At 46.6% G+C, this 16,304-nt stretch overlaps 1 protein-coding gene and 1 long non-coding RNA gene across 2 annotated transcripts; both read left to right on the top strand.

Moving 5' to 3' along the window:
- On the top strand, nt 1–2,254 carry LOC127221261 (uncharacterized). The gene is made up of 2 exons (XR_007834438.1): nt 1–234; nt 824–2,254. It is a non-coding gene; the product is annotated as an uncharacterized LOC127221261 (long non-coding RNA).
- Nucleotides 2,255–9,163: 6,909 nt separating this feature from the next.
- LOC127218459 (schlafen family member 12-like) lies at nt 9,164–14,840 on the top strand. The gene is made up of 2 exons (XM_051179525.1): nt 9,164–9,679; nt 13,148–14,840. The coding sequence occupies exons 1-2, from the start codon at nt 9,630–9,632 to the stop codon at nt 14,247–14,249; spliced, it is 1,152 nt and encodes a 383-aa protein (XP_051035482.1). The 5' UTR covers nt 9,164–9,629; the 3' UTR covers nt 14,250–14,840.
- Nucleotides 14,841–16,304: the final 1,464 nt, after the last annotated feature.

Raw genomic sequence — 16,304 nt, 5'->3', positions numbered from 1 at the left:
CACAAGCCTGGCATTCATACCCCATCATGACCCTCCTCTTCCTGCCTCAATAACCAGCCTCAGAACAGACATAATGGGTGCTCTCCCAGCAACCTCAAGTCCTCCCTCGCTCTCACAGAGAGCAAGGCATTTGCCCTCACCACAGCTCTGGTGTCTCCAAGTCTTCAGCAGTTAGTGCTTTGATAGAAGAAGTCTGAAGATGTCCAGGATTCAAGATTCCTACAAGGAAAGCAGGTTGGTTTTACTTGAGTGAGATGGGTTGTGCTAGCAACTCCCCCACCCCACATCCACCCACAAACAGTAGACAGGACCTGACATTGGGTGGGGAAATAAGGAGAAAGACGATGAGGGGCAGGGAGGTTGAGGATGCTGCAATGGACCTGGTTTACTTAGTCTGTGTTTTGGAAGTTAAGTACCTTGAATCTCAGAGTAATGTAAGCTTCCAGACTGAGTGGCAGTCAGATCTGGGTGGCCAGAAATGGCCAATATATAGCCGATGTGTGAATGCTTGATGACGTGAAGTGGACTAGTTCCATGAATACTAGGGTGTCGGCACTCTTGGACTTTGAGCGTTTAGTCACTCCAGGAAGTGTTATGAGGAACTTCCATGCTCTATGCAATTCTGGTTGAAATGGACAAAAACAAGAACAAAAAGGACAATAAAGAAACAGAAGTGAAACTACATGGTAAAACATGGGGCAGGCATGTAAGCACATGTAAGAAGGGCGAACAGAGGCAGAGGTTAAGGGCAATTTGTCATATATAGTAAATACCTGCATGAAAGAAATTCGATTTAATTGAAAAAGAAATGAAGTTCTTGTAGTCTCTTAGCAGGAGCTCCCGCCTTCCATCTCTGCCAGCCTTCCACGAGCAGCCTCAGTCCTGGTGCTTCCTGAGCAGGTGCTGGAGGGACAGGAGGAGGAAAGAAGTGACATCCTGAGGAGAAGGACAGGCATGCAGAGGGCTGCTGCAGCAGTGCAGGCAAAGAGCATCCCCCTTGTCCCTGCAAGGAAAGGCTCCAGTGGCCTGAAGGAGTCTCGAAGCAATGCACCAATGCATGCTTTTCTAGTTCTTTGCTTCTGTGAGTAATCTCAGGAAAACTCAAGCTCTTGTTTTGTTTTTAGTTTTGGTGGGGTTTGTTTTAGTGCACACACACATATTTTGCATAAACTGGGCTTTCCTGTGACATTTTCCTAAACACAAAGGACATGCTTTGGTCATACTCATCTCTTTAGCTCTCTCTCTTCCAGTGCCAACAGAGACCTCAGATTTGGATACACAGGGGACAAAATGTCCATCTCCTGGGGACTCTGTAGGGGTGCATTGTTTGGCCTGTATAGCTCCACCCTAGGCCTGCTCCTGCCTCAGCTGCCTGCTGCTGGGAGGGAATGCAGCCCATACTGTCACAGTCAGGGACAGGTAGGCTGCTGCCTGGGTATGAAAAGAGTGAGTATGCTCCAGTCACTGCTATGGCAGAGGGAGATAGTGTCACCGACTCCTTACTTGATGACTTATTCATAATTATATGTCAATCTGTTTCCCATCTCCAAGAGAATTTGAGCAAGGAACTTGTATGTGGAATTAAAGAAATAAAATCCACAGTGTTGGGTGTTGAAGGAGAAGAAGTCTCCAGAAACCCTGATTTGTCAAGAGTCAGACACTGACACAGGCCCAAGGCTTGAGAAGGACACAGCTCCATTCTGGCTCTGCCAGGTAATGCAAGTCCAGGCAAAAGGCTGAGGGTTGCTTCCTTCCACTTCCCCATCTTTCCAAGGTTTCGTTTCTTAGGAAATGAAAGCACAGTTCTCAGGCCTCCTGTCTCCACCCTTCTAATATCAAGAAGCAAGGGCTACTTCCTGTTGGGCAATAGTCTTCCTTTCCAGTCAGTATGATGTCCCTGAGCTCTGGCTTGAGACTGAAGAAACTGTATCAGAAGAGCCACTCACTGAGTCCCTGGCAGAGCAAGGGGGGAGACCGTTTGGATGATCACTGACTGTGTTCATAGGTTTCTTTTGTGGTGAGGTGGCCTCATGCAGCCCTGGCTGTCCTTGGACTCGCTGTGCTGCCTGCCTGGACATGGAACTCCTAATCCTTCTGCCACCCTCCCCCACAAGGTCCTGGGATCATAAGTGTGAGCCTCCAGGCCTGCTGGTTTTTAATCTCAATTCTTGTTCTCTCTTTCTCTTTATTGTTAATGCTTTCTGTTAGTTAATGCTCAAAATAAAGGAATGCTTCTGCAGTTTTCACACATTTACAGCTTTGTCCCTTGCCCCATTTTTCTCCCTTATGTCTGTCCCCTCTCCAACGAGTCTCTTCAGTAACTTCCTTCTTCTTCCAATAGATACCTGTGATTCTACTTTTCCTGTAAAAGACAGCTGCAATGGTTTCTTTTTCCTCTTCTTATTAGTCTCTTCTTCCTCATCAGCTCATCCCCTTTTCTCCGTGCGTGGGTGAGTGAGTGCGTGGGTGAGTGAGTGCGTGTGTGTGCGTGTGTGTGTGTGTGTGTGTGTGTGTGTGTGTGTGTGTGATCTTTGTCTCTCTGTGTGTTAGTATATTTCATGTTAAGCACAATCCTATCACTGTACTATACAGCTCCATCTCTCTAGTAAATTTTATATTTGCCAATACTTGATTTACTACTCTGTAATATTTCAGTTTTCCTTTTTTCAACTTTATCATTTTACAATGGAATCTGAAAGGAACATGTAAAAATCTTCCTGCTCAGGTTAGAGATCCAGCTTAGAGGCAGAATGTATACCTATTATATGTGAAGTCTCTTGTGAAACTCTAAATGTGCACACACACACACACACACACACACACACACAGAAGAGGGGGGAGAGACAGACAGACACAGAAAGACACAGAAGGACACGAGAAAGAGAGAGAGACAGAGACAGAGACAGAGAGAAGACAAAGACACAGTGTGAGCCAGGGGAGACAGCCTGGGATGGTAACTCATAGGGTCCAAGTTGTATCTCCTAGCTCTTTGGGAAGATGGGTTTCTTGGGGACACTCCAAAGGCTGCCCTAGGCAGACAAGTTTCATCTACCACTTTTTCTTGTGCCCTCTCTTAGGATAATTATGGTAACTCAAGCTTCTCTGACTCACTGCTTTTTAACAGCCACAAAGTGTGAGGAGAAAGATCAGGCTGTAGAGTTGAGAGAAGGGGTGAGAAGTAAGAAAACAGAGGCAGTGAGGAGGTAGGCAGGAAGTTAGGCAAAGGCCAGGGATGGCCAGGGAGCAAGAGGCAGGACCTCAGAATCCCCAGCTGTGGGTGCTTCTCCATCAATCAACCTCAGGCTGGTAAATGTGGCAGCATCAGCATCTGGCCTGTGATCTCTTGTGCATGGGCTTTCTCTCTCTCTCTCTCTCTCTCTCTCTCTCTCTCTCTCTCTCTCCTCTCTCTCGGAGGAAGGATCAGGTCAGAAGGACAGAGAAGGACTGTGGTGGTTTGTTATTGTTCTAAGTTGTTCCCCAATAAAACACCCATTTGTCATTTATCTTGGGTCTAGTGAACTCATGACACCCATGCCTTCAGGTAAAAGAGCCTGTGGATGACTCAAGCTCCCTTGCTCAAGACACCCCAGTCAAGGGAAGGCTAGTGGATCAGAAGCTTGGCTTCTGCATCTTCCCCGGTGCTCCTCCCCCACCTTAGGTAGAACAAATGTTCATATGGCTCACTTGTCACATACCTGCAGTTACTGCAACGATGCTGCATGCATTCTGATGCCTCCTGGCCTTTCCACCACTGCAATGTTCCTGCACTGCTGGGTCCTCAGAGGAAATTATGCTCAAGGCCTTGAACCTAAACTTGATCTACCAATGCAAACTTGTGTCCACCTGCTTATATAAGTGCCTTTGATGGACAGGCTTTCCAACTCCTGGCATTGCCAGAATTTATCATTTTCCTGAGTCATTGAAATTCCAGCTTTCATCTCACATGTGGCCAAACATTTAAACATTTATGGGTATCATATATGTTATATATGTAACATATGCATACTCATACATACATCATGGAATGTCCTTCAGGTGAAAAAAAATGAAAGTATGTCATTTGCAGGATGGAAAACAGAAAAGACTAGAAAAAAATCATCATGGTGAATAGAATAAGTCAGACCCAGAAATGCAAATATTTCTTACTTCCTCATCTATATGAAAGTTCGCTTTTTGTTGAGTGAGGGCAGTGTCTAAAAGTGAGAGGGATGAAAAGTGAGAGAAGATGGAGAGGGCCAAAGGATGATAAGTGTTAAGTGTTTTCTTTCATTTGCAGAATCCACTTCTGTGTACAGACATATATGTGGACACCACAGGGGGACTGTGGGACTAGTAAGGTGACCATCAGGAGAGAGGAGCTAGGAAGGAGGATAATGGAGAGATGAATGTGAGCGATGTACAATGGCATGTAGGTGTGAATACATAATGAGGCACATGTAGGTGTGAACACATAATGAGGCACATTTTTTTATATGTTGGCTAAAAATCATTTCAACCCAAACAAACGTGGCTATCCCAGCTCCTCCAGATCTGTGTGTACAACAGCAGGAGGCCTGTCTCAGGGCTCAGAAGGGTCACCTGGTCACCTTGGAAAACATCTCCTAACAATTTGCAATATACTGAAGAGAAATCAAGACAGGCTTGAAGGAGAGCCACACATATACTCATCCACATTCTCTCTCACACAAATAAATACATTTAATTAAAAAACCTTAAGAGTTTTTGGTTTTTAGTTCTAGAGGCTAAGCAAACATGGGGCTAGCAAATGCTAACATGCTTTTGTCCACTGATTAAAGCTACACCTTGAGCCTAGGTTGACATAGCAAAGTCAGCCAGTATTAGAAGAATAAACATTGTGCTGCCTCCTTAGTCTTCTTTGTTGCAGTAGGAGATACCAGAGACTGAGTGTCTTAATAGAAATTCATTTCCCACAGTTCCTGTGGTTAGGGAGTCCAGGACCAAGATTAAGCAGAGCAGGGCTCATTCAGAGGCCTCTTTCCTTAGCTGCCAGTCATCCTGTGCCCTCGTGGTCACCTGTACATAAGGACAGGGAAGCAAGTGCTCTGGCATGTCACCTCATAAGGACACTAGTGTCCATGTGATGTTCCACCCTTAGGACTTGGTTTAACTTCACTCACTTCCTTAGTGGCATCATGTCCACATTAGGGCTTCAAAATAGGAACGAGGTGGGTGAAGATGACTCATTCAGCTTATAGCACTGGCCCATGACATTATTGATAAGATGATGACTAATCTTCAATGTTAGCCTGGTTGCACTTAGAAGTTTCTAGGGCACACATCTCTGCTTTTTTTCAGTGAGAAAGTTTCCAAGAAGGTTTAGCTAGGAGGCATGACCCACCCTGGTATGGGGTCTTTATCCCATGGTCTGGTGTCCTGGGATGAATAAACAGGGAAGTGCACCAGGAAACTAGCATTTGCTTCTCTCTGACTGCTCAATTTGCACACAGTATGACCTGTCACCTCATACTGCATCCCTTATAACTAGAGGCCCTCTTATCAGCAGTCCGTCCTTGCCAAGATGGACTCTGCCCTCAGGATGATGTTACAGCAACCAGAAATATAACCAAAGTGTTCTTCAGAGGGCAACAAGCAGAACTAAGCTGTAAATGTGTAATAGACATTGATTGGCTTTGGTGGGGCTGGACTGATTCATAGGTATCCAACTTGGGCCATCTAAGTTACACCCTTAGCAAACATTTTTATATTTTTTTACTTTTTTAAAAGAAGATTTTGGGTGTAGCTTTGCCTGAATCTAGAACCTTATATAGTCTCCCATCAAACTCTTCTGTAATGAGATATTCACTTTGTCCGCACCTGTGGCACAGACCTCGCCTGTTGGGGGGTGGAGGCAGGGGTGCAAGTTACCTGGGGGAACTAAGTCTGAGGGCTCTTGCTTGTAGAATAGGGACAGGAGTACATCCGGAGGCATCCTTGGGACCAGGAACCTGTTGGTGTTCATCTGTCTCCCTGAATAAACATCTATTCGGCCTATTTGTTTCTCCTGATCTTTATTAAACATCAATATCTGGTATCAGAAGCCGGATCCGGATTTTCAGGGGACCTGGTTTTCACCCAGGTGGCAGATGCCGCTCCCCTTCCCCCACCATCCCACCATCCCGGAACAGGCAGGGTCCCTTGCCTAACCAAGTGGACATACCTCAGCTTGTGGGACTTTCACCTCTGCCCTACAACTCCTTTATCTCCACAGCAGTAAAGGAATTCTTTGCTGTAGCTTCAGGTGATGAAACACGATCCACAAAACTCAACAAACCCACATGGAGTTAATTGGGAAATCCAGGGGGAGGGGTAGGCCACTCAAAAAGCCTTTGCCCTGGGTGTCAGCAAAGCACTCAGACATCAACGTGGTCGGTCATAGGTTGTGACCTAAACTCTAGACAGCTGTGTAGACTTTGGTGGCTTTATGGGACAATGACATCACTATGGACCCTGCCTGTGATAGAACCATTGACCCAGACATGGTCCTTGGCAGCAGCAGGGGCCAGGATGTCATGATGGCTCCAGATGCTCCCTGCAGGCCACCCAGATTGGCATGACCCCCATGGCAGCATGGCCCTCTGATAACAACATGGCCCCAGGTGGCAGCCTTGAGGACAGGCCTCTGCATGGCTCTCAGTGGCAACAGGAGCTACAGACATCAACACAGGCCCCCTTAGGTGCTTCAGGGTCTAGGACTGCTGTTCATCTATCAGCTTACCATCTACATCTGAGTCTACTGATGTTGTAACTATGGTCTACAACCCTGTTGCACCACAATCATTGTCCTATCGCTCATGCCATGGCCTGGTGGGACTTCCAATCTGCCTGCACCAGCTCTGCTCTGTCACCAAATATCGTTTATAACCAAGTGTCAATCATTCTATTTACCAATAAAGACTCTGGAGTCAGAGGTTGAGGCGAAAAGCTGCTCCTTTTTGACTGCAGACCCAGCAAGAAAGAGAGCGTCTCACCAGCCATCCCAACCAAGAAAGACTGCAAAAACTCTAAGTCCCTCTGTACTCCTTGAGGTGCATCTATATCCATGTTCCTGGCTTCTCTATACTCTCTATGGCTAATTTCTGACAACTAATTGCAGGCCTGTGAGGAAGGGGGACTCCTGATTGATTGTGACTAGCCAGACCAAGAAGTATGGAGAGGAGCCCTCTGTGTCCTCCACCATCTCAGGCCTGAAAAGGACAGAGTGGCTCCTGGTTGATTGTGACCACCCAAGGCTTACCTTTGCACACAGGAAGACCTTAATTTGATACCCAAAACACACATAATATGGCATGATTGCAATTCCAGTGTTGGGGAAGTGAAGGCAGGAAGACTACTCACTAGCCATCATAGCCTGACTGGTGAACTCCAGGTCAAGGAAAGACCCTATCTCAAAGGATGACACCTGGTGTTGGCCCCTGATCTACACAAGCATGTGCACACATTTGTGCACCTCCCTCAACATGCATAAACACACACACACACACACACACACTGTGCTATATTAAATTGTAAGGGTGTCCTTTAAAGACTGCAATTAAACTCAACAAAGGAGATAATATGTTTTCAAAATAAACCCTAAACATCTTTTTTGTTTGTTTGTTTGCTTGCTTGTTTTGTTTTTTGAAACAGGTTTTCCCTGTGAACTGCCCTGGCTGTCCTGCAACTCACTCTTTGTAGACCAGACTGGCCTTGAACTCACAGAGACCCACCTGCTTCTACCTCCTGAGTGCTGGAATTAAAGATGTGCATCACCACACTGGGCAATCCCTAAACATCCTGAACTCACTTGTGCATGGCTGATAAAGCTGGGGTCTTGGAGATCACTTTTGATCTCTTATGCAGCAACAGTTGGCAGAGTTTCTTCTGCCTCAAGCTCTCCTTGCTGGCTTCTTCCATGAGCCTAGGCATTGTCCTTTGAACTTCATCAGGGCATTCAACTGTTTGCTGCAATTCTGACTCTGAAGTCCCTTGCACACCCTGAGCTTTGGAGTTAAATTCCTTTTTGCTGACTTTGGAAGTGAACCAGGGCTCTGAGGAATGACTGGAGGAGAAGCTAGGAGGAAGGGTGGAGGGGAGCAGGAGAGTCTTAGCTGGTCAGTCTGCATGGACACAGACCATAGGCACTGGCACCTCTTTTTGAGCTGCCTCCTCCTAGATGCTGCTCCTCCCTGTTCTGATAGCTTTTCTACATTCTTCTCTTCCTCCCAGTGACCCCCTAAAGCCCCAGGTCATTGGCTTGGCTTGCCCTGGCTCTCATGCTAGCCCTAGGTTTTTCCCTAGGAAGGAGGAGGGTGCATTTGTACCCACAAGGTTTGGTGTGGAGGAGGATGACCCACCGGACTGGGTTCACTGACTCACTTCCTCTTAGCCACTTCCTGCCCCAGTTCGTGACACCCTGAGAACAGAGGGGGTTTCCGTCTCTGTCCACTCTGGGTATTGATCTGAATATCCTCCCTCAGACTTTGCATTCTTCTTCATTGCTTCCTGTCACCCCAGGATTCTTAAAGATTAAAGAAATCATTGTTGAAATTTGTGGAGCGATTTCCTCAGATCTGGCCTGGTGGTGACAGGAGACAAAGCTGTGGATTCCTTCCAGACTAATGTGGTTTGAGCAAGCCAGACCCCCTGAAACAGCGTTCCCGGTGATCCAACATTCAAAACAGCTTGAACAAGGCAGCCTAAGTGGTGGATGAATTCTGATTCTGGACCACTAGTGGAGGGATCACTAGTGGGTTCTGGGCTGCACATCTCCCAGCAGGCAGTAGAGAGTCAGGGGTGGGCTCCCAGACAAGTTCACTGCAGAGACGCCCCAGTGAGCTGAATATTTCCGAAGTCCCTGCCTTTCCACGACTGCTGTTGCTTAGGGAAACGGAAGTAAGAAAGGGTGACGGTGGGCGGAGCATGAGTAAAGCGCATTATGAAAGCGGAACAAGGAACCCGAATATATTGTGCAGTTCGTATGCGCTCAAAACCAGAATCAGTTTCTTAGGGCAGGTTTAGATGCAACAACTTTGGGAAGTATTACTATAACCAAGTGGCAAGTGGGATGATCACCACAGGATAGCTCTGGGAATCGCACAGAAGGCTCTAGGATCCTGAGGGCACGGAGAGGGCTCTCACCCATCTGCATTTCCCCCCGGAGTAGTGCACTGCATGTCTTAAGCCCTGTGTTCAAGTGACTACCCGGGCACCTTTAGAGCAAAGGGACAGCCCTGCAGCTCAGGAATTCCAGCTGCTTTGGGGATGAAAAGGTCAGATTACTCACCCCTGAGCGTGTTTCGTTCTGACCAATAGAAAACACCTTGGGCTTTTCCCTGTTTCCAGTTTGCTATTTCACTTCCTGGATTGAGGGTGGGGTGGTTAAAGGCTCGCACGTAGTTCTCAAGTTTCCAGTGGGGCTCTGGAATTCAGGCAGGAGCACTCTTCAAAATATTGGGTGCAGCAAAGAAAGGATTTAGAGGTGAGGGTACAACCTGGGCTGTGGATGGTACTCGCCAAGTAACAGAGCCCATCCTGGAAGACATTCCCTGGCCGGGATTTGTAGCCCTGGATTGTTCCTCGGGTGACTCCAGACTGCCTCACTTCACCAACGGTCCGACTGGGAAGCAGGTATGAGCCCCGGACTCCAAACAACACAGCTAGGCAACCGCAGAACTCAAGGGTAAGTGGCCTCTTCGTTATAGCCTACTCGAGCCTCAACCCCTTCTGCCCTTTCTGTCCCTCTTTTCCTTCTCCGGGTACAATCTAGTGGACCTGGAACCATATGGAGGGTCGTCAGTACAAACATTATCTCTCAGGGGACCTTGGTTAGTTTATGTTTCTACTTGGAACAGTGCCTTTTGGAGTCTTCATAGCTCAATTTGACGAAGTACAGGCTGTGGAGGACTTGGGCACCTGGTGAGCCGAGGGTGCGGCCAAATGCCTTTGTCTGCTTGCGGTGGGGGGAGGGCTTAAGAGTTCAGGCAGAGAGCTCCGGTTCTGCTTTGTGTGCGCCTGAGCTGATGAGGCAGCGCCTGCTCCTGTCCCAGTGTGCTTTCCTGCCTGTCTGCAGTGCTGGTGTCTGAATGCCATGTTCTCCCCCTCTGAAGACAACTAACAAGACACCTTAAATCCCAAATCAAAATCCTAGAGAATTTTCCCCAGTGCACACTATAATTTCCGGGTAGGTTTAAAGGTGGGGAATCCATGTGTAAACCAGACTAAAAGATTCAGTGAGGTTAATGAATTTATATGCCAGGATTTGTGGCTCAACTGTCCTGTTTCTGAAGGATTGTGTCCCAGATAAATGAGGTGGTCAGTGTCCCAGGCTAGTCCATAACTCTTAAATATGACTGTATTGTGTCCTCCAGGAGTTCCAAATTTCCTGGGGACATGAGTATTGTTCTTTGGCACTTTGGTGTGAGATGAGATTTCTGTCCCCTTTCCATGTGGTCAGGATCCAAGGCTCAGGACAGGGCCTAATAAGGAAGGTGCCGAACAGGAAAGGCAGGGAAGGAATGAGGAACTGAGGCTGCTCAGCAGTGCTTAACACAGGGTGGGGCCGCAGCTTTAACTCTTTACTGGGCAGAGAGGAAACTGCAACCTCCTGGGCAGTGCGGGCTGCTTTAGATACAGTTCACTTTAGCTGTGGTTTTCTTTTAGTATTTTAGAGGGGAGGGAGACACACAGGGTCTTGGTGTGTACCCTAGGCTGGCCTGCAATTCACTGTGTATGTTCTGCATGCCTCAAGTCACAATGTTCACAACAGCCTCCCCAGGGCCAACACCATGCTAGGCTCTTTGCAGTGCTTTGGGTGGAGGTCTCATGGTGGTCTCTGGCAGGGCATTAGGGAAAATGGGCTCACTTCTGGGTGGCTCAATCACACCTATCCCCTCTTTCTGTGATTTCTTACCAGCCTGCAATTGTGGCAGAGAAAGGATATCTGAAGGTCATTGTTTCCTGCCAAAGATTACTGATTAGACACCCTGTGCCCAAGATCCCTTCTGAGAGAATTTTCCCAGAGTCAGGGCTATAATTTGAGAAGAAACTACCTGGTTAGACCCAGAAGTCCCTCTCTTTGCCTACCAACATTGGGGTGTTAGACACATAAAGTCAGCTTTTTTTTTTTTTTTTCTTCCATTCTTGGCTTTTGATGTGGGTGCAGGTCCTCATGCTTGCATAACAAGCACATTTCCTACAGAGCCACCTCCCAGCCATAGGGACCTTAAGTTTGACTTCATGCTGAGGCTGAGGGCCTGCCCAGCTAATCAGCAAAGGGGAAGGAGGTGCCCAGGAGATTAGCAGAGCCAGTGACTTTCTTTTTGTTTTTGTGTTTTTGTTGTTGTTATTATTATTTGGTTTTGTTTGTTTGTTTGTTTTTCAAGACAGGGTTTCTCTGTGGCTTTGGAAGCTATACTGGAACTAGCTCTTGTAGACCAGGCCAGTCCTGAACTCACAGAGATCCACCAGTCTCTGCCTCCTGAGTTCTGGGACTAAGGGCATGCGCCACCAACGCCCAGCCGCTAGTGACTTTCTGAACCAGCCAGTTATCACCCAAAACTCACAAGGCTCAAGGCTCATGAACAACAGCAAGTCGTGGCTCATACAAAAGCAGGAGGCACATGGGCAGTATCTTCTGAGAAAGGCAAGAGCCTAGACAATAGACAAAGTCATTCACACACTTGAGGTGATCTCTACTTGTCAAAAATGAACTCGGAACTTTTTCTCACACCACATTACACAAGCTGACTAAAAAATGAACTAAACATGTAAAGGTAAGACCAGAAAAGGAAACATAAGAAATAGAAAAATTACTAACAGAAAAGGAAACATAAGAAATAGAAAAATTACTAACAGAAAACACAGAAGAGGAGTTCCATGACATTGGCTTTGGCAAAAGTCATTTGGATGTTGCCTTGATTAGCTTTACTGTCAGTGTGACAGAACCTAGAATTATCTGAGAAGAGTATATCCATTGAAGGATTGCCTCTATCTGATTGGCGTGTAGCCACATGTATGAGATTGTCTTGATAATTGATATAGGAGTGCCTAGACCACTTTGGACAGCCCTATTCCCTAGGCAGGGGGAATCAAACAGAAGAAAGCAAGCCAGCCAGCAACATCCTCCAGGGGTCCTGTTATATTTCTTTGGCTGTGAATTGACTTCTTTGGTCAGAGATAATGTTGTTTGGAATAGCAACAGGCCTGTCTTCAAGTTCCTGTTTTGACATCCTTCAGTGGTGGACAGTGATCTGGAAGCATTTGCAAATAAACCTGTTTTATCCCAAAGTTGTTTATGGTCAGGATATTTGTCACAGCAACAGACAGGAAACTAGTGCAGAGGTTTCCTAAGCCACAAGCAAAAAAAGTCCCAGTGTAGACCTGCGATTCCATCAAACTGGAATGTACCCACACAAGCAAAGGAAGCAGTAAACAAAGAGAGACAATCTACAGAGGGAGAAAAGATTTGTGACACAGTCTAATAAAGGGTTAATATCCAGGTAGATAATGCACTTAGCCAAATGTAAATAAATAGTAATTGCAAAATGGACTGAATGGATACTAATCATAAATCATTTCAAAGCTGAACTAGACAGATGGCTCAGTGGTTGGTAGGAGCACTGGCTGCTCTTCAAGAACACCAGATTTCAATACCCAGTATCCACATGGGTTTACAGTCAACCTGTAACTCCAGTTCCAAGGGGTCTGGTGGTATCTTCTGGCCTTTAGGCTACTGCATGCACATGGCATCCAGAATTACATGCAGGCAAAACACTGGTACACATAAAATACCTAAGTCTAAAAAATGGTGTAACTAAAGCCCATGATACATAAAAGATGAAAACCACACAGATTCCACTGAGGGTTTATTTAGAGGAGGCTGAATACAATATTAAGTGTTAGAAAGTGGTAAAATGAGATTGAAAATTGGAAAGGCTTAACTACACTTGTAACATTACATCTGAAAACCCAGTAGGCATATAAGTTCGGCTAATGAGTGCAAAGGCAGAGGGAAAGAACCACTTCTCCACCTGCACAGTGACTGGTCCAGTGGAACATACGTAGCCAAGGATTATGCTCTTGGCTCCACAGTACAGAATTTGCTGTCTCCAGGGTTTTTCTCATTCTAAAGGCTCTGTGTGTTTTACAGGAAAGAAATTCAGCTTGAAAATGCAAAGGCTGATAGGGAAATGGTCATCACTGTTGATCAAGAAACAGATTGTCCTGAGCTGGTACTATATGTAGGAGCCATCACACTTGGGGAGAAGCATAGAAAGAAAATGAAGAACCCTCTCAGAAAACGGGAGAGTGAACACATCTCTCAAGCTATGTGTGCTCTCCTGAACTCTGGAGGTGGGGTGATCAAGATTAAAATTGAAAATGAAAATTATAGCCTCAACAGGGATGGCCTGGGACTGGATTTGGAAGCCTCTCTTTGTAAATGTCTTCCATTTGTGGGGAGGCACCTAGACTTCATGGAGCATGGAAGCTACTTTTACATCTGTGTGAAACCCTGGAGTGTGGACATCTTTGGGTCACCGATTGGCACCCTGAGAACCAATTTGTACGTAAGAACCTGGTCATCCTCAGTTGAAGTGGTTGCCTCTGATGCTCTCGAGTTTCTCCAAGACCTGGAGGAAACTGGAGGGAGATCCTGTGTCAGACCAGAGCCTCCTGTAAGCAGAGCCTGCCCTGGAGTAGAAGAAGAGAGTCTCCTGGAGGACCTGGCTGCTGCAGTTTTCAACAAAACCCAATTTCAGTACCAAGAAGACGTTCCCTTCACCAGGTCAGCTTATGCTGAAGTGGCATTGCTTTCAGGGAAACAGCTTCGAAAACACATTAAAGAGCTTATCCCTCGAACAGTTTCTGCCTTTGCAAACACTGAAGGGGGATATTTGTTCTTTGGTTTGGATGGTGACAAGCAACAAATAATTGGTTTTGAAGCAGATGAAAGCGATCTTGGGCCCCTAGAGAGTGAAATAGAGGAGTGCATCCGACAGCTGCCTGTCACTCACTTCTGTGAGGAGCAGGAGAAGATAAAGTACACATGCAAATTCATCCAAGTCCACAGACAGGGAACTGTGTGTTCATATGTCTGTGCGCTCAGAGTAGAGAGATTCTGCTGCGCCGTGTTCGCTGCAGAGCCGGAATCCTGGCATGTGGAAGGCGACCATGTGAAGAGGTTTACCACGGAGGAATGGGTCAAGTGCCTGATAGCTGGCAAGCCAAGTTCAGGCACCACTGGTGCGTGAGTTCACACAGGTCTACTGGGCATGTATTAGCTGCTGCTCTCAAGGAACACATATGGTTCAATAATGCCATTCTTTTAACCTGTCACAGCTGAAGTACTTCATGGCCACAAGTGGGCTCATGGCCACAAGTGGGCTAAGCCTGCAAGTCCCTGAAGCTCTGTAACTGGAAACTGAGAAAGAAATGCAGTCATGAGATCAGGCTTCTGTCAAGCTTGTGGGACTTTTTTTTTTTTTTTTTTTTTTTTTTGGTCTTAGACCTAGCTCGAGGCCAGCCTCGAACTCACAGAGATCAACCTGTTTCTGCTTCCTGAGTGCTGGCACTAATGGTGTGCACCACCAACATCTGGCTTGACTTTTCTCCCTTCCTTTCTTTCTTTCTTCCTCCCTTTCTAACTTTTATTGATTCTCTGTGGAACTATTGCATCCCAGTTCCACTCATCTCCCCACCCCTCCAGAGCTGCCCTCTGCCCTTGCAACCTCTAACAAGAAGGAAAGCAATAAACAAAAACTAAATAAAGATTTACAATGAAAAAGATCTCACCATGGAAGGTATGGTGTGTTGCACACAATAAACACTTTTTCTTAAACATCTTTACTTGCAAATGTTTATTTCAATGAGATATTGGTCTAGTTCCAAGCTCTCTGGCTTCTGCTGTCAATATTGGATCCTGCCCTGGACCCCTTTCAGATACCCTACTGTAGTCCTGTGTCATGGAGATCCTGCAACTGTGGTTCCCTCAGGACCAGCCCCTTCACATGTTCCAGAAGGTCACAGATGGGGTAGATGCTGAGGTGAGCCAACTTATTTCTGTGGATCTGGGCCTGGGTGGTCAGCTGGGATGGCCAGCCAGCCCACCCACTCCCTTGCACCTGTGCCACCAGGGCCAGCTCTGCCCAATGCCCCTGTGAGTGGCAGGACCAGCTCACCTGGGTGCCACAGCTGGTCATGGGCGTGGCTAGCTTTCAGGCTCTGCTGCCCAGGAGAGCTGCATAGGACATTTCTTACCTAGTGATTGATGTAGGAGAACCCAGCCTCTGCATCGGCTCCTGCCCCCATATTTCTGCATGGTTTGAGTTCTTGTCCCAGCTTCCTTCAATGCTGACTACACCGTGGAAGTGTAAACCAAGTACATCCCCCAAAACTTGCCTTTTGGTCATGGTGTGTCCATGCAGCAACAGGAACCCTAACCAAGACACCTGCTTACTGTGATGTCTATGAGGAAATTCTTACTGTAGCCCACTGGCTGAAATCTCAGTGATGGAGTGAGGAGGGTGATATCATGGGGTGGGTGAGGCCATGGCTGTGGGGGTGTGGGATAGATTGACAGGAGCAGGTTTTTGTTTGTTTTTTGAGAGAGAGTTTCTCTGTGTAGCTCTGTCTGTCCTGGAATTCACTCTGTAGACCAGACTGGCCTCACACTCAGAAATCTGCCTACCTTTGCCACCCTAGTGCAAAGATTAAAGCTGTGTGCCACCATTGCTGTCCTAAGGAAGGCATATTTTATCCCTATTGCATCTGTGGGTCTTCTTAGTGAGGCCCCTTATGTCTCCATCCTGGTGTCACTCAGAATAGGTGAGCAACATTAAAATAAAATCACATATAGAAATGAAAATCAAAGGTGCCCACTGTACTTCCAGTTACCATAGAACCTATAATGTGCCCTCTGCTGTGGCAATGGCATGACTAGAATGGGTACAATCATTTTTCCAGTTGGATTTAAGGTCATATCCATTCCCATGGAGGGAGCCTGTGCTTACTGAAAGCCAAGACAAAGGCCATGGTTGCAGATGTCCCAGGACCCATGGCAAAGCAACTACTTCAGTTGTAAAACAGAGATGTGCTTTTCAATCTAACTGCTATCTAAATACTGGTCCTTATGGATTATCATTGCAGCCTGTCTCATAAAGACATTTTCTTCCCTTACAGTGGGACTGGATAATGCAAAGACTCACAGCTGCTCACAGTCCCCAGTAAAAGTGATTACTGTTATGGTTCAGTGGACCAATATTCAGACTGAACATGGAGAAAATGAGCAGGTCTCAGCATCACCTGCT

This window comes from Phodopus roborovskii, unplaced genomic scaffold (assembly GCF_943737965.1).
Source record: "Phodopus roborovskii unplaced genomic scaffold, PHOROB, whole genome shotgun sequence".
In the NCBI taxonomy this organism is placed as follows: domain Eukaryota; kingdom Metazoa; phylum Chordata; class Mammalia; order Rodentia; family Cricetidae; genus Phodopus; species Phodopus roborovskii.
The sequence above is the reverse complement of the archived record's forward strand: the minus strand, read 5'-3'. Positions and strand labels throughout refer to the sequence as shown.